Source organism: Poromitra crassiceps, assembly GCF_964638095.1.
Source record: "Poromitra crassiceps genome assembly, chromosome: 4".
NCBI classification, from domain to species: domain Eukaryota; kingdom Metazoa; phylum Chordata; class Actinopteri; order Beryciformes; family Melamphaidae; genus Poromitra; species Poromitra crassiceps.
The window spans coordinates 45,010,066-45,037,565 of record NC_139626.1 but is presented as its reverse complement, the minus strand read 5'-3'; the positions used below and the strand labels follow the sequence as shown (position 1 = coordinate 45,037,565).

At 45.2% G+C, this 27,500-nt stretch overlaps 2 protein-coding genes across 6 annotated transcripts in view; one reads left to right on the top strand and one right to left on the bottom strand.

Annotated features, from left to right (window-relative positions):
- ctnna2 (catenin (cadherin-associated protein), alpha 2) overlaps positions 1–27,500 on the bottom strand; it is a gene marked incomplete at both ends in the record, with an annotated part of 596,683 nt that overhangs the window by 223,200 nt on the left and 345,983 nt on the right. The window lies entirely within an intron of this gene.
- Positions 8,367–10,145, top strand: LOC310774916 (kelch-like protein 10; the record flags this gene model as incomplete). Its single annotated transcript, XM_083635011.1, has 1 exon — positions 8,367–10,145. The coding sequence occupies one exon, from the start codon at positions 8,367–8,369 to the stop codon at positions 10,143–10,145; it is 1,779 nt and encodes a 592-aa protein (XP_083491137.1).

Sequence of the window (27,500 nt, the reverse complement as noted above, 5' to 3'; positions counted from 1 at the left end):
CAGCAGTGGTGGGTCCTACCTACATACATACAGTAGGTGCAGCAGTGGTGGGTCCTACCTACCTATCTACATACAGTAGGTGCAGCAGTGGTGGGTCCTACCTACAGTACCTACATACATACAGTAGGTGCAGCAGTGGTGGGTCCTACCTACCTATCTACATACAGTAGGTGCAGCAGTGGTGGGTCCTACCTACCTACATACATACAGTAGGTGCAGCAGTGGTGGGTCCTACCTACCTATCTACATGCAGTAGGTGCAGCAGTGGTGGGTCCTACCTACCTACCTACATGCAGTAGGTGCAGCAGTGGTGGGTCCTACCTACCTATCTACATACAGTAGGTGCAGCAGTGGTGGGTCCTACCTACCTATCTACATACAGTAGGTGCAGCAGTGGTGGGTCCTACCTACCTATCTACATACAGTAGGTGCAGCAGTGGTGGGTCCTACCTACCTACATACAGTAGGTGCAGCGGTGGTGGGTCCTACCTACCTACCTACATACAGTAGGTGCAGCGGTGGTGGGTCCTACCTACCTACCTATCTACATGCAGTAGGTGCAGCAGTGGTGGGTCCTACCTACCTACCTATCTACCTACATGCAGTAGGTGCAGCAGTGGTGGGTCCTACCTACCTACCTACCTACCTACCTATCTACATACAGTAGGTGCAGGAGTGGTGGGTCCTACCTACCTACCTATCTACATACAGTAGGTGCAGCAGTGGTGGGTCCTACCTACCTACCTACCTACCTACATGCAGTAGGTGCAGCAGTGGTGGGTCCTACCTACCTACCTACCTATCTACATGCAGTAGGTGCAGCAGTAGTGGGTCCTACCTACCTACCTATCTACCTATCTACATACAGTAGGTGCAGCAGTGGTGGGTCCTACCTACCTACCTACCTACAGTAGGTGCAGCAGTGGTGGGTGCTGGAGAAGGGGAAACGGGTTGGGGATTGGGGGCAGGGCTGGCACCTGAACATTCATTACACTGAGTCAGAGTGGGAGATGGACAGAAGGATGGTGGCCATTGTATACGAGGGAGCAGTCTCGGTAGACAAACGGCAGCTTATAATGCGACCCTATGGAGCCAGCCTTGAGTGTCTCGCGCTAGCAGGCTGTGCTTTTCAATGTGCTGAATTCACTTCATTTTAAAAACTGCGACAGTTCACACAACTTTAACACGACATACATAATGTATATTATACATCAGACCCTTGAGCTATTTCTGCTCTCACTCAGAATGTCCAAATATAAGCACTATGATGTATAGTTTTTGAGATATTAACGTTTGTTTGGCACAACTCATACTAGTTAACTGCTGGGGGTCTGGGTGGCATATCTGTGTGTCACGCTGACTCGTCCTATATATTATGTCCATTATTCCAATTAGTGTGGCTGTTAATATGGTTGTTGTTTTTTCCAATTTATTTGATACATTTTGGAAAGTGCTAAATGATGATGATGATGATGATGATGTTGACTACAATGTTTTTGTAGTTCACTGTACTTTGCTGGGTTGTGATGGATTAGCCTATGCTAGTGTTCTGTCTTGCATTAAAAATCAAGCATCAGGGTCAGTCAGTGAGATCATACATGGCAACAGCTGGGCCTGCATCTGGGGCTCCATGTAACCCGCACTGTGTAAGAGCACATGTGGGCCGGGACCTAATATTATGTATTATAGTATTATAGTATTACGGTGGCTGACGAGCAAAGCCTTATCCAGGCCCAGACTCGGGATTTGTGTCTGTTATTCATTCCTACCTTGCAGACGGACCGTGGTGAGATGTGCAACAAAGCGTGACGTTGCCATGAAAAACAAAGAGCAAAATGCCATTTGAAAACAATGTACCGGGTGCTAGATCACTGTTGGCACCAAGAGCTTGATTTCTTCTACATATGAGCTAGGGCCTATATGACTCAATGAATAACAATCTCAGATAATATTGCACACATATAATAGACTTCAGCTTTTGTACCATATGCATGCATCCGTTTTCTATTATTTTTTCCAAAATATAAATTTTCAGTTCCGTTCCAATTTGCGTTGACTTTATAGTCCTCCTAGCAGCAGTGGTAAATTAGGCCCACTGAAGACATTTGACTAGCACATGTTCCAGCAGCAGCCGGCCCACACAAGGAAAAAGCGATCAATAAAAAGCAGCGCGTGAAGCGAGCGTAAGTGGAAATGTAAGCTCATATTATACACACACCCATCACTGCACACCAACAAAGGCTGGAGCAAAGTCCTGGAACCATTTAAATAATATCAGGCAGGATCCACGGGTTCCGAGCTACAGGGTCAAAATGGCCCGCGTTAGCCCCGTTGCCTCTCTGACAGCTTGATCCCCTTCAACTAAACGCCTCGTCTATCGTATGGACGGCTTTAAGAAGCCCTCTACTTAGGCCTATTGGGACGTGTTGAGTGACAATCACAAAGAGTCAAGATGGAGGGCCATGTGTAGGGGTGGGAATCGTGGAGTAACTCACGATACGATATGGTCACGATACTTGGCCCTCGATAACGATATTATCACGATACAGCGATTCTGCGATAATCGATATATTGGAAGAAATTTCACCTACGATACATCACGATATCTGTGTAACTGAAGAGAAAAAAATACCCCTAAAAGGCAAGAAGCAGGTATTATGTATTTATCAGCAGAATTGACATGAACTCTCTCAGAGTTCACTCACTCACTCACTCATACCATTTTCGATACCACGGAGGAAAAGTTACACATTAAGTCTTTTTATTATTATTATTAAAACAAGAAAACCTATATAACCTTCCTACCTATATAATTTCTAAAAGTAGATATTAATGATCAAACATTTCCATTCATGTAGCCTACAGTATTTATGTTTTTGTTTCAACTACAAACATAAATAAACGTCAACTTGAAACTATGTTTCAACTACCACACACAGCATAATATTTTAGCCTGTTTATAAAAATAAATAAATAAATAAATAAATAAATAAATAAACATATCGATACTTGGTGCCAGTGTATCGATAAGGTATCGCAAGTGGAAATATCGCGATACCGTGAGTATCGATATTTTGTCCCACCCCTAGTCATGTGTGAGAACAGTGACTATCCACCTTATTTTTGAATGCCCCACTGTAAAAAACAATTGTGCGTACAAGGTCCGGTTTAACGTGACTATTGCTGCAGCTTGCCATTTCCTAATGTATTCTACTTGATTTGAAAAGATGGCCACCTACACTCAGTCTCTTGTACCCTGGCTGAATTGAACATAACTTGGTCAATAAGTATGTAACATACAAAATAAAACAACCCGTAATATCTTAATTTTATGTAGAATGCAGAGGACATGTAACTGTTTAGGTAAACTTGCATTCCAGGAATATTGTGCTTTTAAGATGACGTTAGTGGCTCGAGTCTGTTTCGTCCTGAAACCCACACGCTTTGCGGTGGTGGTTTTAGCGTAACCTATGTGCGATTCGAGGCGTAAAGTATGTGCGTTTTAGCGTAACTTATGTGGGATTCGAGGCGTAACCTATGTGGGGTTTGGCGTAACCTATGTGCGATTCGAAATAACGTATCCGAGATAGAAAACGTTATGAATATAGCCACGTTATAAACAACAAACTAACGCCGGTGATCCGTATGGAAACAGTGTTACTCGAAATGGTTAATATTGGCCACAGCAGGCGATTACCCATGAATGCACTGCGCTCTTAAAGGGATATTTATCGACGAGATTTTTGCCAAGCTGGACCTGATTAGTGATTTGCTCCGTTCGCCCAGACGGGTGTCAAGCTGTCAGCAACAAGGCTGGGAGGATCACACCGGAAGAAGCACCCATCAGCAGATCAGGCAAAAATGGCCGCCAAAAATAAGGTGGATAGCATAAAGCTGAAATGAGCTGATGGAGACAGAAAATGGTGGGGGCAAGCAACGGGGGGAAACCTGTGTAAATTAGTGTGCTCTACCCGAAAAGAAAATAGTAATGCGAATGTGTTTGGATATACTGTGTTAAAGGATGGCTTTACCGATAATCAACCCACTTTGTATCATATATAATCTGTGTTAACACTATTCAAGCAGACACACACACAACACGCAACACAAAGAGGAAATCCAAATGTAACATATTTTAACCAGAAGGCTCCAAAATGAAGGCGGGTGTGCCAAAAAGGGAGATTAGGAAGACTGAACATGTAGAGCTAACTGAGTGCAGGTGCAAAATCATTGCGCAGCACAGGTGTTCTCAAACACCAGTATCAGCCCAAGTCACCACAGGTCTTCTCAATCACCAGTATCAGCCCAAGTCACCACAGGTGTTCTCAAACACCAGTATCAGCCCAAGTCACCACAGGTCTTCTCAAACACCAGTATCAGCCCAAGTCACCACAGGTCTTCTCAAACACCAGTATCAGCCCAAGTCACCACAGGTGTTCTCAAACACCAGTATCAGCCCAAGTCACCACAGGTCTTCTCAAACACCAGTATCAGCCCAAGTCACCACAGGTCTTCTCAAACACCAGTATCAGCCCAAGTCACCACAGGTCTCCTCAAACAACAGTATCAGCCCAAGTCACTGTTTAGGGGGGTCATCCCTATGTTCCCCGGGTCCTATGTTCCCCGGGTCCTATGTTCCCCGTTTTTCCCAAATGGTGTCCACCCGCTATGCCGACCACCCGCAATGCCAACCTTAGGTTTAGGCGTGGGGGTGGGAGAGGTTAGGTTTTGGGTTAGGGTCTGGGGGAGGTTAGGTTTAGGCATGGGGGGAGGTTAGGTTTGGCGTGGGGGCTGGGAGAGGTTAGTGAAAAACGGGGAATATAGAACCCGGGGAACATAGAACCCGGGGAACATAGACATGATCCCTGTTTAGGGGGACATTCTGGCGTTTGCCACAATCACCATAAAGATAGTTGGCCCAAATGATTATCCAGATTAGTGTTGGATAGCATTAGCCTTTGAGACGATTCAAACAAACAAACAAACAAACAAACAATAAATATAATACCAAAATATAGAACCACTGGGCAGAACTTATTTAATGACAATCCCTGTTTTGTGTTTGATAATTCCTCCCTTCTGCTCTGTTGCCTGTAGCACACATACATCATCTCAATTTAGTCGCCATTTTTGCTAAATGAGTCATCATCGGGGCAACTGCGTCAGGCTTCACAATCAGTGGTCAAATCACCTTCAGTCAAACTGAATTCCAAACGACGCTGTGACCAAACGTTTCCAACATACTGCCCGGCAAGGCTTCTTTTTGAATAAAAACGTCACATTGGGGTTTAAGGGGAGTAAAAATAGACACAGGCATTTATCACTTTCAATTTACTCGATCGCTATCAGGATGAATGAATGCTATTCTACCCGCTCCCCCCCCCACCACTCCCCCCCCGCTCCCCCCGCCCTCTTTCTCTCCCCTATCTGTGCGGGGCAGATTGGCATCTCTCCAGCGGCCAATGCGATTGGCTGCATGAATGGAATTGCCCCATTCTCCAAGTGTCAGTTACGCTAAGGGAATGTGTTCCCTGTTTACAAAAATCACTGTGCTAAAATGCCAGCCTGACGCGGCGAGTGCTTAAGACGCAGCTCGGGTAAACAGTCTCACTGAGGGGAGCCAATGCATAAAACCCCCGTCCAATGAGCTCTGCCCAGAGGCTTCAAACGGGGGGGGGGGGGGACATAAAAAGGAGGACTTACCTGTGGGAGTGAATGCAGAGCAGGGCAGGGAGAGCGCCAGATGGACCCACATGAAAGGACAAAAAGAGACACAGAGAGAGAGAGACAGAGAGAGAGAGAGAGAGAGAGAGAGTTAAAAAATGTAGACTTGTGTCGCCTTGCTATGATCTTTGACTTCACAACAGGCCCTCTGATGAGCCCCCCATTGGAAAAGAAGCTCTGATGATTCGAGTGTTGCTGTATCGTGTCTTTTTTACCACTCTTTGGCAAAAAGGATCATAGAGTTCGGTTCAAGGACAGCCAGAGAGAGAGAGAGAGAGAGAGAGAGAGAGAGAGAGAGAGAGAGAGAGAGAGAGGGAGGGAGAGAGAGAGAGAGAGAGAGAGGGAGTGAGATCAGACGGTCTGTGGCAGCGGGCGCAGTGCCGGAGAGAGGAAGTGGAACACAGGGCAGAGACTACGGGCCGGCACTGACTGTCGTTAAAGCGGCGGGGCGTTTAACGCCTAACTTGTGGCAGTCATGGCGGCCGACAGCACAAAGAGGGAAAAGCGGAAAGTGGAGCTTTTTATTGGCCCGATTGTGCTGACAAAGGCCTGTGACGGCCAAACGGCGGCGCTGGCACGCCGCTTTTTGTCAGCCATGCAGCAAAATACTACAAGTCTATATAAGTTTATAACACCGTCGCTCCTCTGTTCAGCCTAGAGTTTATAACACCCTCGCTCCTCTGTTCAGTCTAAAGGCCTTATACAAATGGCTGCGAGGATTTGGCCAACTTGATCGTGGTTATTGGACCAGGGGTCGGCAGCCTTTCACTATCCAAAAGAGTCATTTTTGGCCAAAATAAATAAAATAAAATAAAATAGAATAAAATAAAATAAAATAAAATAAAATAAAATTGAATAAAATAAAATAAAATAAAATAAAATAAAATAAAATAAAATAAAATATAATAAAATAAAATAAAATAAAATAAAATAATAACAATAATAATAACAATAATAATAATCATCATCATCATCATCTGTGTGGAGATGCAAAAACATTTGACACTTGATTTGCTGACTGGCTATGTTTGATGCCATTTTCATGGTCTTTGCAGAGAGGGCATGTCTTTAATTTTCTGAACGATCTCAGTTTTGATTTTGAAGTCTGACACTACTGTAGATGCTCTTATATTTGAATGAAACATTCTTTCATGTATTCACCGTCCCTGAACGGCTTTCCACGCCTTACTGTCTCCTGAGCTGCCACAAAAATAGCAGCAGTAGTGGAGTTTGGAGATTTGATCCAATTCTTAAAAGTAGCCTACATTTGCTGCTCTGCTTTCCGAAGTCACTCTCTTTCTCTCATCCCCCCGCTGGATTTTCAGCAAATGCAGTGTGCTTGTTCTAGAAATGTCAATATTAATATTCAATATGACTTTTCTGCTGTTTGCTAATTTCTCTCCACAGATCAAGCATACCAGTATGCCAGCAGTGTTGGCGGGGAACGCAAACAAATCGGTCCATAGATGCGCTATTATCTTCTCCATTTACATTTTTACAATTGGAGCATGTAAGAATCACTTCAGGCCTATGAATGGAAATCACAAATGTCATAAAATAACTGTATAATAACTCAAAACCGCAGGGAGCCATTGAAGAGGAGCTAAAGAGCTGAGGTTGCCTACCCCTGGGTTCGACCATCACACAAACAGAAAAAAGGGTGCCAAAGGTTTTCGATTCTTGGCCCTTTCCGTGTGGAGTGTATGTGTCGAGACATTAAAACTGCCGTGGTTAGCTGTCTCTTGGTGTTCGCCCCGTGATGGACTGGGGGGACCTGTCCAGGGTGTCTCTCTTCTGCCAAATGCATACTGTACTGGGATAGACTCCAGACAACCCCCCCCCCCCCCCACCCCCACCCCCGCTGACCCCGAAAAGGATCACGCAAGTACAGTCGAGTGTTTACCGTCGTAAATGAATACTAAACAGACAGAGCGATCTTTGCAGATACCGCAACAGCGTAGACCTAAAACGGTTGTTGGGCACAAGTTAGGGAGAAACAGGGCGGGTGATGGGAGTGAAAGCAACAAACTAGCATGGCTCTTCTCTCTACCCTCGCTTGACGATGCTGTTGACGATGAGCATGATAGAGTGTTATGCACAGTAAGTGTCCTCTGGAAGTCAGCTGATTACATTCATTGGGGCTTCATGAGAGAGAGAGAGAGAAAAAAAAAGATGAATGAATGAGGCTCGAGCCGGGAGCTAAAGCCTGCGCGCTGTGAAAAATGAGAACTTGCGAGTTCACTTTTTCATTTTTTTTCTCTCTCCCTTTCCCACAAAAGCAGATAAATGAGCATTTATTGGCAAAGACTAGAGCATCCACCACCATCAGCATATATTGGTAATTCTGTCGTAACAACTTTCAAACAAGAGAGGAAGGGGTGAGGGGGGGTGACGCAGGCCCCAATTGTTAGGATGACGTCATCATTCCTACTTTGACGTCGTCATTCCTACTATGATGTCATCGATCACGGATGATGTCATGATTCATAAGTGTCTTTCATGCCTTTCGCTGGTGATGTCATAACACAGGTGATGTCATAGTCGGATCTATAAGGGCCTGTTCCTGCAGGTCCTGGCTAGTGATTCATAAGGAGGACTCTCTAGGGGGACAAAATCGTCCAGCCTTTAACGAAAGATAAGCTATGGATCCAGGTTTGCCAAACAAAAGACACGAAAAAGGAGAAAGGTCAATCTGGTCGGCGCTTAATGAGCATTCGTCACCCCTGTGCGACGCGGTCATCAGAGTCGATGGTGTCAAATTCAACGCCCACAAGAACGCTCTCTGCACCTGCAGTGACTACTTCCGTGCTCTCTTCACCCATGGCTTTATCGACGATAATGACGACAACATCTATGACATTCCCGGCCCCGTGTCGGCCGACATGATGCGGCTCATCATCGAGTACGTCTACACCCGCTCTGTCCCGGTGACCGAGAACAACGTGCACGAGCTGTTGATAGCAGCAGACTACCTCTGTGTCATGGGCGTTGTGCGCTTATGCTGCGAGTTCCTGGAGGCACGTCTGTGCTGGGAGAACTGCATCGACATCTTCAATTTCGTGGACTTCTACTACTGCCCGGACCTGAGGTGCAAGGCCTTTCGCTTCATCCTGGTCCACTTTGAGCAGATCGCCGCCGCCTCCGAAGAGTTCCTGGGACTCTCTCTGGAGCAGCTGACGGACATCCTGGGGCGGGACGATCTGAACGTGAGGCGGGAGAGCACGGCGTTCGAGGCCGTGCTCGGCTGGATCGCCCACTCGCCCGAGGAGCGTGAAGGTGACATCTCCATGCTGCTGCCCAAGATCCGCCTGGGCTTGATGACCACCGACTACTTCATCAAGCAGGTGAAGGACAACAGTCTGGTTAAGGACAACACGCAGTGCCATCCCGTCATCATCGACGCCGAGAGGGCCATGGATGTCGACACCATCAACAGAGCCTCCAACCCTCTGACCCGCCCGCGCCTGCCTCCTGCTGTCCTCTTGGTCTTCGGAGGCATGACCCACGGCCAGCCATCCAATGCCCAGCAAATGCCCAGCAATGCCATTGAGGCATATGATTCCTGCGCACAGCTCTGGGTCGATGTCACAAACCGTGACGAGAGTCCCCGGGCTTACCACGGCACTGCTTTCCTAAATGGCGTCCTCTACTGTGCTGGCGGCTTTGAAGGAGTAGGGCAGTTAAGCACTGTGCGGAAGTTTGACCTCCGTACCCGCACCTGGCACGAGGTGGGGCCCATGCATGATCGCCGCTGCTATGTCAGCATGGCAGTACTGAATGGCAAGATCTACGCCATGGGAGGCTACCACATACATATCCGGCTCCAGAGTGCTGAGACCTATGATCCTCAGACCAACCAGTGGACTCTGCTCCCGCCCATGAATGAGCGGAGGAGCGACGCCAGCGCCACAGTACTCAATGGCAAAGTGTACATCTGCGGTGGTTTTAATGGGACGGACTTCCTGGAAACAGCTGAGTGCTACAACCCAGACACCAACCAGTGGACGCTGATCGCCAACATGAGCAGCAGACGCGGCGGCTTGGGCGTCATCGCCTATGGAGAGCTCATCTATGCAGTGGGCGGCTTCGACGGCATTGAGCGATTGCGCAGCGCCGAGGCCTACGCCCCACTGACCGACACATGGAGCGCCGTGCCCGAAATGCCTAATCCACGCAGCAACTATGGCATCGAGGTGTTGGACGACCAGCTGTTTGTGTGTGGAGGCTTCAACGGCAACATAGTCTGCTCCAACGTGGAGCGTTATGACAGGAACACCAACAAGTGGCACAAGGTCAAAAATATGGAGATCGCACGCAGCGCGCTCAGCTGCTGCGTGGCACATGGGCTGCCCAGCCTGGCCGATTACGCTGCGCCTCGCCCGGCCCTGCCCACCCCCGGCACTGAGCAGCCCACCCCATGACCTACTTGTCTACACACTTTTCAATCAGAGAGACTCATTCTTTGGTGAACTATTTGTTTACATGTGCTAAAGAACAATTTACATGTGCACAATGATTATTATAGAAATCTGAAGTCTTTTAGCGTTTAGACTCCATCGTGACAACATCATGATATGAATATAGCAATAAAATATGCAGTAAATTGGGTCACGGTAAAACGTGAGTGGTGGTCAAGATGTGAGTCTAGATTATGAATCACTAGCCAGGACCTGCAGGAACAGGCCCTGTGTTATGACATCACCAGCGAAAGGCATGACATCACCTGTGTTATGACATCACCAGCGAAAGGCATGAAAGACACTTATGAATCATGACATCATCAGTGATCGATGACATCATAGTAGGAATGACGACGTCAAAGTAGGAATGATGACGTCATCCTAACACCAATGTCAAACCCAGACAACTATTCAGTATGCAGTATTATTATATGGCCAAATGTTGACATTAGCTCCTGGATGTGATTGTGATATTGTACAAATCTGCCGACAACCTCAATGATCTGTAATTATGCTGTAATATGTCTTTATCATTTACGTCAACATATGTGAATAAATGGTAATGTAAAAATAGGGTGTATTTATACTAGAGTGCTTTTCTAGTCTATAGACTCCTCAAAGCGCTTTACAGTGAATACCTCACAAACATTCAGCCATTCACTCTTCCATTCACACACCCACTCACACACACCGACAGCAGCGGCAGCAGCTGTGCAAGGCGCTAACCTGCTCATGGGGAGCAGATACAGTTAGGGGTACCTGCTCATGGGGAGCAGATACAGTTAGGGGGTTCAGTGTCTTGCTCTAACCTGCTCATGGGGAGCAGATACAGTTAGGGGTACCTGCTCATGGGGAGCAGATACAGTTAGGGGTACCTGCTCATGGGGAGCAGATACAGTTAGGGGTACCTGCTCATGGGGAGCAGATACAGTTAGGGGGTTCAGTGTCTTGCTCAAGGAAACTTCGACACACTGCCGGGAGGAGCCAGCCTCGAACCAGGAACCTTCCGAATCCCAGGCGACAGCTCTACCTGCCGAACCACTGCTGCTGCAGTATGGCGCAGTGATTTTCCAGAATTCTATATTCATAAATATCACGGTAAAAATGTAAAACAACTGTCATGTGTTACTTTCAAGAGTTTTTAACATATTCTACAGTGCTATGCTCTACAGTTGATACTTTTATCATATTTTATTTTGTGTGTGGATTCTGCCGCTGTCATATTGCACACCTTATTATTAAAGCTGTAATCCTTTCTTTTGCCCATGCTTTTCATTCACACTGCCTAACCTAACATGTATTAAATAATGTTGGGGTTGTTGGCTATGCAGTATATCCCCCATCTGCTCCATTCCGGTTGACATTCTATTGTTATCATTTTTTAAATAGCCTATCAAGGTTAAATAATATTCATTATGTGAATTAGCTAATCCTTCTATCTCACCCGTTTCCTTTCAGAAACCTCCTTTTCTTCTTCTTCTTCTTCTTCTTACTGCTAAGGGCTATTCAGTGTGAACATTCACCTCTGTGTTGACGTGGGACGGTAGTTTCAGACTGAATGAAGCGAAATGTCAATTCCAGGTGAAAGTCAAGCGACCATTATGAGGCTGCGTTGGGGGTCAATATGCCCTTATTTCTCCTCCTTACTGCTTTGGATAGGGAGCGTGCAAAAGTGTACAAGCAAGGAATCCAATCATTCCCACGTTGAGGAAACAAAAATAAAATGAGAAACCAGATCACTGCAGCTAATGTTTGTGACATTGACGGCTCTTTTCGTCTCGTCTCGTGCGTTTCAATCTCCAAATCTCGCAAAACTAATTTCACCGTGATAATGCTAATGACAAACGAGCATGATTCACATCGCATCATTAAAGATGAAAACGGGTGTGAGATGGACGGGGATGCGCCTCAGTTGTAGGTCTCAGCTCTTGCTCTTATAGGGCTGTGCAAACGTCATGCTGGCCCCATCAATTGCCAGCTCAACGGTGAGCGGTACAGCGGGGGAGCGGCCTGAAACACATTTGAAAATACATATGTCAACCAAAGGAACCTTTGGAGCTGCTACAATGAGGTTTTAATGACAGCGCAGCCATGTTTGAGGAGAACAGAGTCAATAGAGAGAGAGAAAAAAAGCTTAAAGAAATGAAAACCTGAGATGAACTCAGACCTACAGCTCGCTGTGAGTTTAATGTGAAAACAATGAAGACAGAGAGCCTGCGGCCCCCGAGGACGGTCTGCATAAAGTCCCGCTGAAATGGCATCCCAGATTATTCCTTATCGTGACGTATTTCCCAGTCAAACGTTGACTGTAGGCGGGACCAGCGCGGGACCATAGACGGTGGGAGATTTGATTGGACAACAGGCCTCTAGAGAGGCAGGACATAGCGTACATCTTCAAAATGATTGTGCTGGGGGGCATCATTACAAGACATAGGTAGGTACAAAGTCACAACAATTATTATGGTTATTTTCAGTCTCTTTCGCTATGAACGGTCCTGGGCGGGAACAGGCAACCGGCAGCTGGAAACAGGGAGGGAGGGTGTCATGGAAGCGCCCACGGTCTCACCAGGAAACTCGTGAATGGGTGCTCCTTATGACCAGGGATCTGATCTAAAATAGTTAAAAAGTCTTTTTAAACTTTAAAGCAGATCAAATATGCACCAGAGGTTCTGGGACATGGCCATTTTCCAGGCAGGCAACTGGAGTCTGATGTACCTGCTGGAGTCTGATCTACCTGCTGGAGTCTGACCTACCTGCTGGAGTCTGATCTACCTGCTGGAGTCTGACCTGCCTGTTGGAGTCTGATCTACCTGTTGGAGTCTGATCTACCTGCTGAAGTCTGATCTACCTGCTGGAGTCTGATCTACCTGCTGTAGTCTGATCTACCTGCTGTAGTCTGATCTACCTGCTGGAGTCTGACCTGCCTGTTGGAGTCTGATCTACCTGTTGGAGTCTGATCCACCTGTTGGAGCCTGATCCACCTGCTGGAGTCTGATCTACCTGCTGTAGTCTGATCTACCTGCTGTAGTCTGATCTACCTGTTGGAGTCTGATCTACCTGCTGGAGTCTGATCTACCTACTGGAGCCTGATCTACCTGCTGGAGCCTGATCTACCTGCTGGAGTCTGATCTACCTGCTGGAGTCTGATCTACCTGCTGGAGTCTGATCTACCTGCTGGAGTCTGACCTACCTGCTGGAGTCTGATCTACCTGCTGTAGTCTGATCTACCTGCTGTAGTCTGATCTACCTGCTGGAGTCTGACCTATCTGCTGGAGTCTGATCTACCTGCTGTAGTCTGATCTACCTGCTGTAGTCTGATCTACCTGCTGGAGTCTGATCTACCTGCTGGGGTCTGATCTACCTGCTGGAGTCTGATCTACCTGCTGGAGTCTGATCTACCTGTTGGAGCCTGATCTACCTACTGGAGTCTGATCTACCTGCTGTAGTCTGATCTACCTGCTGTAGTCTGATCTACCTGCTGGAGTCTGATCTACCTGCTGGAGTCTGATCTACCTGCTGGAGTCTGATCTACCTGTTGGAGTCTGATCTACCTGTTGGAGCCTGATCTACCTACTGGAGTCTGATCTACCTGCTGTAGTCTGATCTACCTGCTGTAGTCTGATCTACCTGCTGGAGTCTGATCTACCTGCTGGAGTCTGATCTACCTGCTGGAGTCTGATCTACCTGCTGTAGTCTGATCTACCTGCTGGAGTCTGATCTACCTGCTGGAGTCTGATCTACCTGCTGGAGTCTGACCTACCTGCTGGAGTCTGATCTACCTGCTGTAGTCTGATCTACCTGCAGGAGCCTGATCTACCTGCTGGAGTCTGATCTACCTGCTGGAGTCTGATCTACCTGCTGGAGTCTGATCCACCTGCTGGAGTCTGACCTGCCTGCAGGAGTCTGATCTACCTGCTGGAGTCTGATCTACCTACTGACGTCTGATCTACCTGCTGGAGTCTGATCTACCTGCAGGAGTCTGATCTACCTGCTGGAGTCTGATCTACCTGCTGAAGTCTGATCTACCTGCTGGAGTCTGATCTACCTGCTGGAGTCTGATCCACCTGCTGGAGTCTGATCTACCTGCTGGAGCCTGATCTACCTGCTGGAGTCTGACCTACCTGCTGTAGTCTGATCTACCTGCTGTAGTCTGATCTACCTGCTGTAGTCTGATCTACCTGCTGGAGTCTGATCTACCTGCTGGAGTCTGATCTACCTGCTGGAGTCTGATCTACCTGCTGTAGTCTGATCTACTTGCTGTAGTCTGATCTACCTGCTGTAGTCTGATCTACCTGCTGTAGTCTGATCTACTTGCTGGAGTCTGATCTACCTGCTGTAGTCTGATCTACCTGCAGGAGTCTGATCTACCTGCTGTAGTCTGATCTACCTGCTGTAGTCTGATCTACCTGCTGTAGTCTGATCTACCTGCTGGAGTCTGATCTACCTGCTGTAGTCTGATCTACCTGCTGTAGTCTGATCTACCTGCTGGAGTCTGATCCACCTACTGGCGCCTGATCTACCTGCTGGAGCCTGATCTACCTGCTGGAGTCTGATCTACCTGCTGTAGTCTGATCTACCTGCTGTAGTCTGATCTACTTGCTGTAGTCTGATCTACCTGCTGGAGTCTGATCTACCTGCAGGAGTCTGATCTACCTGCTGTAGTCTGATCTACCTGCTGTAGTCTGATCTACCTGCTGGAGTCTGATCCACCTACTGGAGCCTGATCTACCTGCTGGAGCCTGATCTACCTGCTGGAGTCTGATCTACCTGCTGGAGTCTGATCTACCTGCTGGAGTCTGATCTACCTGCTGACGTCTGATCTACCTGCTGGAGTCTGATCTACCTGCTGGAGTCTGATCTACCTGCTGGAGTCTGATCTACCTGCTGGAGTCTGATCTACCTGCTGACGTCTGATCTACCTGCTGGAGTCTGATCTACCTGCTGGAGTCTGATCTACCTGCTGACGTCTGATCTACCTGCTGACGTCTGATCTACCTGCAGGAGTCTGATCCACCTGCTGGAGTCTGATCTACCTGCTGGAGTCTGATCTACCTGCTGACGTCTGATCTACCTGCTGGAGTCTGATCTACCTGCTGACGTCTGATCTACCTGCTGTAGTCTGATCCACCTGCTGGAGTCTGATCCACCTGCTGGAGTCTGATCCACCTGCTGGGAGCTTGACCAAACAAAAACAGTGATGGAGAGTGAAGGCTTCGCACTGAGAGCACAGGAAGTTATTATTATGGGCCGCTGTTGCTAGAGAGATTTAAGAGCCGACAACGACAGAGAGAAACACACAGAAGTGCTTAACCACACTGGCTAACATTAGAACACTGCTTACTCGCAGGTGGTGATTACAGTGATTCAGACTCTCTGACGCTAACTCACAATTTGATAGGAGATTAAATTAAAGGTTTCTACAAACTATAAATGTGAGTGCTAATATGTACAAGTGGCTATAATGGACTTCTCCCTTTTATTATTTTCAACCACATTATAATATGGATGGCCATGAAGCCTTACAGCAGCATCACTGAATACAGAAGCCACTCTTTACATATTATTGGATTGGACTAATGCTTGCCGTTTGTCTGCATTAGACCTTCTTTCCAAAGGGTTCGTCTCCCCACACTATGCGAGTCTTTAAACACATTCCCTATAGGCGTGCAACAAATAAAAGGCTTTAGGATGTCTTTTAAACGGATCTGCCTCACGTGTTTTTACAATTCTGACCATCATAATCCATTAAGTGTCAACTTCCACCGCATTAATTCAATCACTCTCATCATCAAAATGGTTGCTGTGCAGCCCCCTGCAGCGGGGGCTTTAGTGACGCTGCGCGGAAAGAATGAAAAGGCACATTAAAATGGACCGGAGCGCAGCGATCCCCCCAAAAAAAAGGCGTTTGCTGCGCTCTGCATGCACCAAGGACGTGCAACAGTAAGGTCAGGATCACACGTCGCTGGAATACTGAGTAAGTCAGCCTCCTGGAGGGAGAGAAAGGGATTCCTAGATCCAGCTCATCCCTCCCTTTTCCAACGGTAAAGTCTTATCACTCCAGGTACGCTGCCCCCTGAGGGCCTGCTTAACACTCCCAGCATGCTGCACAAAGCCTGTGAAAAAATGTGCCACGGATAAGATGCATGCCCGTACCAACGGATCTGTGCGCATGTGCTATATTGAAGATTCGGCTATGTAGTGTATGTACCCATTCCACATACTCCTCGTCTGCCCTTTAAAATCCCTGACCCGCACACCCAGCAACCCTTAACCCCAACATGAAACAAACAGCAATCTAAAAACTGCATGAGTATATGAATGAATGCATGAATGCAAGCATGAATGAATGAATGAATGAATAGGTAGGTAAATGTTATTATAATTATTATTATTATTATCATTATTATCATCATTATCAGAATGCTGCCGCTAGAGTTCTAACAAAGACTAAGAAAGCTGATCATATTACTCCAGTTCTTAAGTCCTTACACTGGTTGCCAGTGTGTCATAGAATAGATTTTAAAATACTGTTACTAGTGTACAAATCACTTGCCTGAAGACATCAGATTTGCCCCATCGCTTTTAACTGCTGACAGATTGAATTTGTGTTTTATTCCTCTGTAAGTTTGTATCTATTTTTGCAACTACTCTGTTGTGATGCTTTTAAATGTCTATTTTATCCTCTTCTTTTATTCTCTTATTTTCTTGTGTCGACCATCTTATGTGAAGCACTTTGAATTGAATCTGATTTTATGCAAACCCATTGCTGTGGCATGTATGGGTAACAGAAGACGCAAGGTACCAGTAGAGGGTATGCTTGACGTCCAAACTACAGTATAAAGACAAAGCTGTTACGAAATGTCAATTTTATCCTCTTTTTTCTTTTTTCTTATGTCATCCAATTTATGTGAAGCACTTTGAACTGCATCTGTGTATGAAATGTGCTATACAAATACATTTGACTGACTTGACTTGACTTATTGAAACTGCCAAGAGATCAGCTAAACCTTAGCTTGCCACATGTTATTATGTGGAGAGGAAGTCACACCAAACTCCATTCGGAAATCTGGCAACTGAATGTGGCCGGTAAAGTAAATGAATACTGCCAGAACATAGCCTAATCTACAAACCTTATCAAGAATCTTTAGAGGCCACATTATGATCTCCCAAGAAGCCCTTTGTGAATGTCAAATCTGACCTTTTGGAAGTGGCTCGCACTGCTTGCTACCTACCAGCATCCACTGTGGACTTTGGGGGGAGAGCATTGTGTGTATCAGGAGTGAAATATCTGCAAGTGTTTATTTGGAATGTGTGCTCCTTGTGTGTATACCAAATTAGAGAGAAGCTTACAATTAATAATGTCTATACGTTTTCATAAGAAAAAGTCAAAACCATTTATGAACCATAAGTTGCCCACTTTAAATGGAGCTAGTCGCCCATAGAGAGAATGACTAACATGAGTTAGCTCGCCGGCTAAGAGCTAACTACCAAGAGATCAGCTGCAAGGGCAAGACAATGGCAGAGGTGAGCATGTGTGCACTCATCCGCTTTACTGAATCAAGGTAGCTAAATAATTGTAATAAAATGTCATAGATTCCTGTAACCAACATTATATAGGTTGTAGTGGGCGGCTGTGGATCGTTGTAAGCTACTGGTTGGCTCAGGCTAGACTGACCAGGCTGTAACTTTAAATGTATAATCCTAAAGATTTCCATCTAAATACATATCTGAAAGTCATTCTCTATCTGATAGTGAGCTTACACAATGGTGATTGAGCCTATGGCCCATCGATGGAAGAGTTTGCATTTTCAGTATTGCAGCATTAATGAACTTGGTGTCTGTGGTGACACAGGGTGGGCGGAGCTAACACATATTGTGTAGGTTACTGTAGGTTCCCGAGAACTATTGTGTGAAGTAGGATAACAAGCTACTTTTTTCCTGTCTCTGCTAGCATTACGGGTGGTTACTATGGCTGAACAAACGGACTAATGTCACATGACGTGCAACACTGTTTGGATCTCACCTGCAACTACCACTTATCGACCATAGGTGTCACCCAAGATAACAAAACTGAAATCTTATGGATTATAACTTTAACGTAACTAGGTCAGTTGTGAGGGCACAGAAGGGACATGGTCACATGTCACTGAATATGGATAACATAATATTTTCATCTTGCGCAATCTATGGCTGGCCGAGTGGTAATACATTGTCATGTCATGGTGTCTTTGGGTCATTTATAAATTAAATTAATTCTGGCTGTTTCTATCTAATGTTGTTTTCTACTGCTACTTTACATGGAAGGTAACAGCGAGTGTCTTGTGTTTCCCCAGAAAAGACGGATGTGCCAGTCTGATGGATAGGTAGATAGATAGACAGATCCATCTATCCATCCATCCAGCCAGCCAGCCACAACCCACACACACACACACACACACACACACACACACACACACACACACACACACACTTGCATACATATGTATGAATATGCTTGCAAACATTTTACAAAGTACTGCATCGGTTGGAATTACACCTCGCCCCCCCCCCCAAAAGAAAAAAGAAAAAAGAAAAAGAAAAGAAAAAAAGGCCCATTAACATAAAAGGAGATAACGTCAGAGTGTGTCTTTTGAACCAGCCAAATGAGACTGTAAAATATAAATCACATTATTTTCAGTAGAATTTCATATGCTTAAGGCAAGTGTTATTTCTTCCTCCGTTTGAAGCATTTGGGACCGGTGTGTGGGGGCGGGAAGGAGAGTTGTTGTGTTTAAGCTGGCACTAATGAAACCCATGGGTCCATAATGACAATGGGAGGATGTGTGATGAGCACATAATATGTATAAGTAAATATAAGTAAATATTATTTACTTCCAGTGTGTGCGCTGTGTCCGAGAGAGAGAGAGAGAGAGAGAGAGAGAGAGAGAGAGAGAGAGAGAGAGAGAGAGAGAGAGAGAGAGAGAGACACACACACACACACACACACACACACACACAGACAGAGAGAGAGAGGGGGAGAGAGAGAGAGAGAGAGAGAGAGAGAGAGAGAATGAGTTAAAAAGTCATCATAATAGTTTTATTACTGCCGAAAGAACCGTTGGAACCTGCCATATGGCCCTCTTTCATCTCTTGTTGTGTTGCGTGTCCAATTCCTGGAAAGAATTAAATATATATTTGCTTATTCTCTCTCTCTATATTTCTCTCTCTATTTACTCTCAAAAAGCAAGCCGGTTTAAGACAATCCAATATTTATCTAGGGTTGTCCATTTGACATACAGTACCTATTTCGAAATACACTAAATGAAGCCAGGAGTCAGGAAGGTTGTCTTGTGACAAATGTATTTAGCCATCTTTGTAACTATGGTTACAAAGAGACTGTCCTCATGAACTCATGCAACTATGAATTTCTATATTTCTGTATTTCTATCATGAGGCAGTCTCTTTGTAACCATTGCTACTAAGATGGCTAAATACAACTCCACATGCATTCATGAGACAACTTTCCTGACTCCTGGCTTCATTGAGTATTTTGATCTCAAACGGGTTTTTTTTTATCTCAAAGCTGCCCACCTTCACACTCTCGGCAATAGAGGTGTTGCTTATACGGGAGAAGAATGATGATTAAATTCCCTTCTACAACACCTATAGACGGTTTTCACTGAATTGTGTTGCTAGGGAACAGTTTGAAACCTAGCTTATGTCCAGTCAGTTATTGTATTAGCAAACACTGTAACAGCAAGTAAGCTAAGGGCAATTTAGAATGTTCATGTTGTCGAATTGAAACTGTCTATAGCCGAAAAGTACTGCCATGGTGGTTGCGGTAATGGTAGTATTTCTTTCCGTTTGGTTTGCACCAGTCAGAGTCCAACAAGATGTCAAGTGAAAGCTGAGCATCGCAGAACTCACCATCGTCGGCTGCTCAGAATCCTCTCTGAATGTCCCTACAGCTGCAGCAACCGTTGCCAAAAACTCATTCTGAAGGACCGGAAGGCCCCCTCTTCACCTTCTTTTCAATTGTGGTTGACGAACATCGAACATGACCTCTGTTATACGGATGGAGAAACTCAGGGCCCTGTCTTCGCAAAAGCGGTAATTTGGCGTTTGCGCTCGTTTAACGCCGTGCGCAATGCAAATTGGGGGCGGGCACAAGCGCCTGGCCTGTTATAATTGTAGGCGTGCCACATGCCAAAGCAGGCGTTTCAGCGCTAAAATGTGGGGATAGATGGCATTATCCTATCGTCAGCAGGGCGCAATTACTTTGTGCTAAGAGCTTTGAAAAGGACCTCTTATCCGCTAAAACACCAAAATCTCCACGCAGCGCAGAAACGTCATTACGCACGGACCTGCGACCCCAGGACATCAAATTCTGCTGCTAAAATTGGGTAACCAGCAGATTATTCGGTGAGGCAATCAACTATAATTCACTGAGAAACTTTTATCACATTGCAAGGAGGGGTTATGGTAAATTAATTGAGAAAACTTGTACATTGTAGCCTACTTGCAATAGGCTATTCACCTTCACCTGCTATAACCCGGAGGGTCGTTGGCATCACAGCCGATCTGGCACAAGCCTCGGCACGAGTCGAGTTTTAATTGAGTCCACTTTAAATCCTCAAATCTTTTCTTTTGTCTCTGCCGTTTACCCGCTGCAAACACGTTTCTATTGTCCCACCCCAGTCAACAAAATAACCCGAATTGCATCAAAACTCAGATGTTTTTAACAGGTATATGATGTGATGGTGTCGTTATGAGATAGGGATAATATATACCTATATACACCTATCCAAATTACGCATGGAGGGAAGTACAGCATGCCTCAACCAAACTGTATTACATGGACAGGAATCTGATTGATGTAACGTCCAGGCATTGCCAGGCCACACCTGTGAATAATTCTGGTGGTTAACACCGCCCAAATCCCGTTTTTGCACCGTGCATAAATGATCTAAACTGCGCTTGTGCCCGTTGTTGTGATAAATTATGCTCCCCCGCGAGTATTGAATCCTCACGAGATTTTGGGGCTGTTTTAACTTAAAAACAGGTAGGTCACATCTACCCAAACAATTATATCATTTTTAAACAGTTATGTTTCTGTATAAATCATTACAATTATGCTCCTGTGAGGTGGGGATGCTTTTCTTTGCTGCCGGGCGGGGGTGCAAAACTCGGCATAACACCTGGACAAATGCGCAAGGTGGACTGTTATCTTGCCTGCCTTAAGGCATGCGCAAACAGGTGCGCAAGCGTAAATAGGGGATATCGCCTGTACCAAGATAGGGCCCTTAGGTTCCTGAGGAACCTAACATGGGGACCCGTTTCTAGCCTATACCTCGATGAGGTTAGGGGCGACGGGTGACTCGCCTGGCTGGTTTCTCATGGATCCCTTGCATGGGATCCCATGCACAATATCTCTTACAAGCACATAAGCATCTTATGTGGCTGGTAGCACCACGTTGTGTTGAATGTCTATAATATATGTATTTTTTTGTATGTAATTTTCTTGTATTTTCTTTTCTTTTCCTGTGTCTGAGCCTGTTAGTCTGTCCTGTTTCTGTATTGTTAAAAAAAATACAGATTCCAATGGCGGCAATAAGGGACTTTAAAACAAGTAACTTGTGTACATGTGGCGGCAGCCATAAGCAGCCAGGAGTAGGGACACAGTATGTGAGGACTGAGGGACAATGCTCCCTGGGAAGAGAGATTTGTGGACAAGGCAAATACTAATCCTCAGTAATTGATCTTGTTGCTGAGTTTAATGACAGTACAGATGGGCGATGGGCACGGGGTATTTAGTTTGAAATAGATGGCCTTTTGTATGGAGAGCTGTCAGCTTTTCAAGATCATGGGCTCTATTCTCCCCCTGGCCTTAAGCTTAATTTATACTTATTAGAAAGTGTCGCTCAGCACATGGTCGCAGACGAAAAATAAAGTGTCGCTCATGTTGCTGCATTTATGCTTCTCTCCACGGCGCAACGGTCACGTGACGCTAGAGACAGAGGGAGGCAGAGAACTAGTGCAGTGCAGACAGGCAAGAGAGGGAATGCTGTCAGTGAACCCACGTCGCCGCATATAACGACACACAACCACACAATCACTTCCTCTCTCTCTGGGAAGTTGGTCACGGTGTTCTTTGTGATTTTCACGAAGTCATACATCAAGGACAGGCTGATAAAAATACCGGGGACACGCTCATTAATTTCATTTCAGCGAAAACTAAAACAAGGAAGTCGCGCGTGCCCGTCTATATAGCCAATCAGACTTGCGCGACATTATGTGACGTAGTCAGCGACACTAGACATTTCACCAGGTAGCAGACGCTGCTCGCAGACACTTGAAAGTGTCGATTCAAGTCCTCATTTCTGTCGGCGACCATTTCAAAAGTGTCGGCAGACGAAGCATAAATTGGGCTTTAGGCGCTAAACTGGCCTTAAACGAAAACAAAAAACAACAACTTTACGCCTGCCTACCGCTGACTCGGGAGGATACCGTCATGTTTTTACGCACCGAAATGCGCTTTACGCTGAAGAGGTGTGGTGCAGTGCCAGAATAGGCCAGAATGGGCGTTTCGGCCTTAAATACCTGCCTAAAGCGATCTTCCCAACGGGCGTTAATTTTGCGGTTAACGCTTTTCAAAACCAGGCCTTATTCAGTGCGCCGGGGTCGGGGATGCACCCACGGCGTTATCCTATTTTGCGGACATGCCTTTCTAAAGCAACTCTCAGTTGTGTCTGCATGCTCGTCTGATACAGACTTCTCCCTCTCTCTCTCTCTCTCTCTCTCACACACTCACGTGCACTCTCTCTCTCTCACTCACTCTCTCCCTCTCAATCACTCTCTCTGCCGCTATCTCACTCTCTCTCCCCCCTCTCTCTCTCACTCCCTCTCTCCCTCTCTCTCTCACTCTCTCTCCCCCTCTCTCGCTCTTTCACTCTCTTTCACTCTCTCTTTCACATCTTTGCCAGTCATCTTCTCATCCCTTCCTGACTTACATGATTTTTGCTTCTAGGGCTTTTCTGACCGGACTGGAGTCGCTCCGCGGATCGGAGCTTGGAAGGGAATAATGTGATTGGTTTACTGGAGACTGAATAATTCCATGCTTAAAAAGGCGTGGTTAAATTGTACGCATTCTGGCGCTTAGCGTCAAGGAAAATGGGGAATGCGCGTGACCACGCCCACTAATAGCGCTGCGCCCAGCCACAAACGCACATTTAAGGCCAGGGGGCGAATAGAGCCCCATGTCCCTTATGAGCTGAAGGACATTGTGCTATACACTTATTTGGGCACGGAGTGCATCGATCTGATGCCTTTAGAGATGTCTGACAACCAGGGTCGGCTCTAGTCATAGTGGTGCCCTAGGCAGGATTTGATCTGGCACCACATACTGACATCACATGACATCACATACTGAACACAGAGTTCTACTCTTTCAATATTTCCTCTACATCTATATGCAGGAGACACTTTTATTTCTTTCATACTGAGATTTTGAAACGTCTCTAATCTTTCAGATTTTTGAAAAGTATGTGTTCATACTCCCTCCCAAATCTCTGTCTCTCTCTCTCTCTCACTCTCTCTCACTCTCCCCCTCTCTCTAAACAGAGATGGGAAAAGTACACACATTCTTCACTGAAGTAAAAGTACAGTTACTTAAAAAAGACAGACAGACAGACAGGCAGACAGACAGACAGACAGACAGACAGGCATACAGACAGACAGACAGACAGACAGACAGACAGACAGACAGACAGACAGGCATACAGACAGACAGACAGACAGACAGGCATACAGACAGACAGACAGACAGACAGACAGACAGACAGACAGACAGACAGACAGGCATACAGACAGACAGACAGACAGACAGGCAGACAGACAGACAGACAGACATACAGACAGACAGGCATACAGACAGACAGACAGACAGACAGACAGACAGGCATACAGACAGACAGACAGACAGGCAGACAGGCAGACAGACAGACAGACAGACAGGCAGACAGACAGACAGACAGACAGACAGACAAACACGCTCCAATTATAGTAGTAGGATTCTAAGATTATTCAACTTAGAAGATCCCCTCCAAACATGTTTTAAGATGTATAAAGACTATATACTTTGATTCATAATTTGCGTCATATGGTTTTTCCACAAAAAAGGTGCACCTAATGCGTGAAAGCTGGGAGAGCGCAAGACGAGAGAGACAAACAACATTACATTGTTTGTGTCTGTTGTGCATTAAAACTAAATAAACTAGCCTGATTTGAAAATGTAATGTAATGTAATGCATGGAGTAAAAGTAAAACGTCGTCGGAAAAAGTCGTCAGCAAAATAAATACTCAGTAAAGTACAGATACCTGAAAATGCTACTTAAGTACAGTAACAAACTATTTCTACTTAGTTACTTCCCATCTCGGTCTCTAAATAATGACATAGACATAGAGTATAGGGCTAGCCTAAATGAATTAAGTAGCCTATAAATAAACAAACTTAAACATGTATCCTTGATTACTTTTGTGATAATTCGATAACAGACACATTTTTCAAAAGGCAAGTGATAATTCAAAACCAGATAGATCATCATCCTATAATGTGTTGCATTTAAAAATTGCATTAGCAACAGTGAAGACCCTGGTTAGTTGATTATTTATATGTGATGTTGTGGTGATATAATAGAGATACTGTATGACCATCTAATGTGTTTCTATGGTGTTTTCCTGTGAAATGCACAACGGCACACAGAGAAACTAGGCCAGATGCCGACACTCCAGATCACGAGCTGCGAGCAGAGATGCACGCCGCGCCACAAACAGTGTGAATGACCTGATCCACTAATGGGCGCCACTGGGGCGCTGTTCTGCATCTGCTCCACGGGGCGAACAACGCCCCTAGATGACCAGGGCGCCCCTAGATGACGAGGGCACCCCTAGACGACCAGGGTGCCCCTAGACGACCAGGGTGCCCCTAGACGACCACTATGTGCCTACAGTATATGACTTGGCTTGGGCCCTGCTGACAACATGAACAGGGCTACTAAAAATCAAGGAAAGATACCACATGCACACGCACACACACACATACACAAATCTTGGCAATTACAATGTGGTGGATTCATTTCCTTCTCTTTGAGATCGCGAAAGGACACGCGATAAAAGAAGTGCTTCTTAGATGTATGTTGAATCATAATGCGTAAACGCAGCATTATGACAGCACAGTGTACGAGAAAACACAATACATTATATCTTGTTGAGTTCAGAAGAAAGAGGACTGCTAGCTTTCATCTTACAGGCAATCTGTAATGGCTGACAGCATAATCAACAAAGTGGAAATATGATCTTTTAATGGTATCTATTATGGGTTATGTAAGAATAACAGTGTGCACACACAGATCTCCAGCAGCATTGGGAATGTCAGTGACAGATCAGTGGTGTTTGTTTACCTTGGAGAAACAATGGTGTAAACTTAGCAGAAAAGGATGTGTAGGAAAATAATAGGACATAAATGTAGACAGCTTTGAGCCAGTAGTGCACAGCTTATGTGGGCTGAAACAATGTTAATCAAGTCTTTAAAATGGAAAATACAGACAAAAATACGGAAAGTGAGCTCAAGTTATTACTGTAAAGTTACATTGCTGACATTTCTAATTCTCAGGGCATAATGCCTTCCTTATACCCCATTAACTAATGCATCACACTTTCAAATCTCTCCTACCCTACTCTAACATACTAATAGTGCAGATAAGGTCCTACTCTAACCAGTGTTGGGAACGTTACTTTAAAAAAGTAATTAGTTATAGTTACTCACTACTTGTTCCCAAAAGTAACTGAGTTAGTAACTGAATTACTCTATAATAAAACGAACTAGTTACCAGGGAAAGTAACTATTTGCGTTATATAACCACCTTGAAAATGCCAACTTTTCATCTGATTGCTCCGGACTCGCCATTTCTGCTGCTTCCTCGAATCTGTTTGGTGTGTCTGTGTGTGTGTGTGTGTCGCGCGTGTGATGTGTCCTGGCTCGTGTGTGAAAACACTGGCTCCGATTGGCTACCATGAAACACATGACTGCCTTAGCCAATAATCACTTATCTCGTTGTTAATGTCCTGGCTCGTGTGTGAAAACACTGGCTCCGATTGGCTACCATGAAACACATGACTCTGCCTTAGCCAATCATAATCGTTTATCTCGTTATGTTAACCCACCCGGTCTCCTCACAGTCACTTGACAACACTAGTGTAGGCTACGGGTAGTTTACTCAATCATTTCATAGTAACGCACCGCATTTAGCGTTCAGTAACGATAACGGCGTTGTAACGACGGAAACAGTAATTAGTTAGATTACCCCGTTACTGAAAAAATAACGGCGTTACCTAACGCCGTTCTTTTAAACGGCGTTATTCCAAACACTGACTCTAACATACTAATAGTGCAGATAAGGTCCTACTCTAACATACTAACAGTGCAGATAAGGTCCTACTCTAACATACTAATAGTGCAGATAAGGTCTTACTCTAACATACTAACTGTGCAGATAAGGTCCTACTCTAACATACTAATAGTGCAGATAAGGTCCTACTCTAACATACTAATAGTGCAGATAAGGTCCTACTCTAACATACTAATAGTGCAGATAAGGTCCTACTCTAACATACTAATAGTGCAGATAAGGTCCTACTCTAACATACTAATAGTGCAGATAAGGTCCTACTCTAACATACTAATAGTGCAGATAAGGTCCTACTCTAACATACTAATAGTGCAGATAAGGTCCTACTCTAACATACTAATAGTGCAGATAAGGTCCTACTCTAACATACTAATAGTGCAGATAATGTCCTACTCTAACATACTAATAGTGCAGATAAGGTCCTACTCTAACATACTAATAGTGCAGATAATGTCCTACTCTAACATACTAATAGTGCAGATAAGGTCCTACTCTAACATACTAATAGTGCAGATAAGGTCCTACTCTAACATACTAATAGTGCAGATAAGGTCCTACTCTAACATACTAATAGTGCAGATAAGGTCCTACTCTAACATACTAATAGTGCAGATAAGGTCCTACTCTAACATACTAATAGTGCAGATAAGGTCCTACTCTAACATACTAATAGTGCAGATAATGTCCTACTCTAACATACTAATAGTGCAGATAAGGTCCTACTCTAACATACTAATAGTGCAGATAAGGTCCTACTCTAACATACTAATAGTGCAGATAATGTCCTACTCTAACATACTAATAGTGCAGATAAGGTCCTACTCTAACATACTAATAGTGCAGATAAGGTCCTACTCTAACATACTAATAG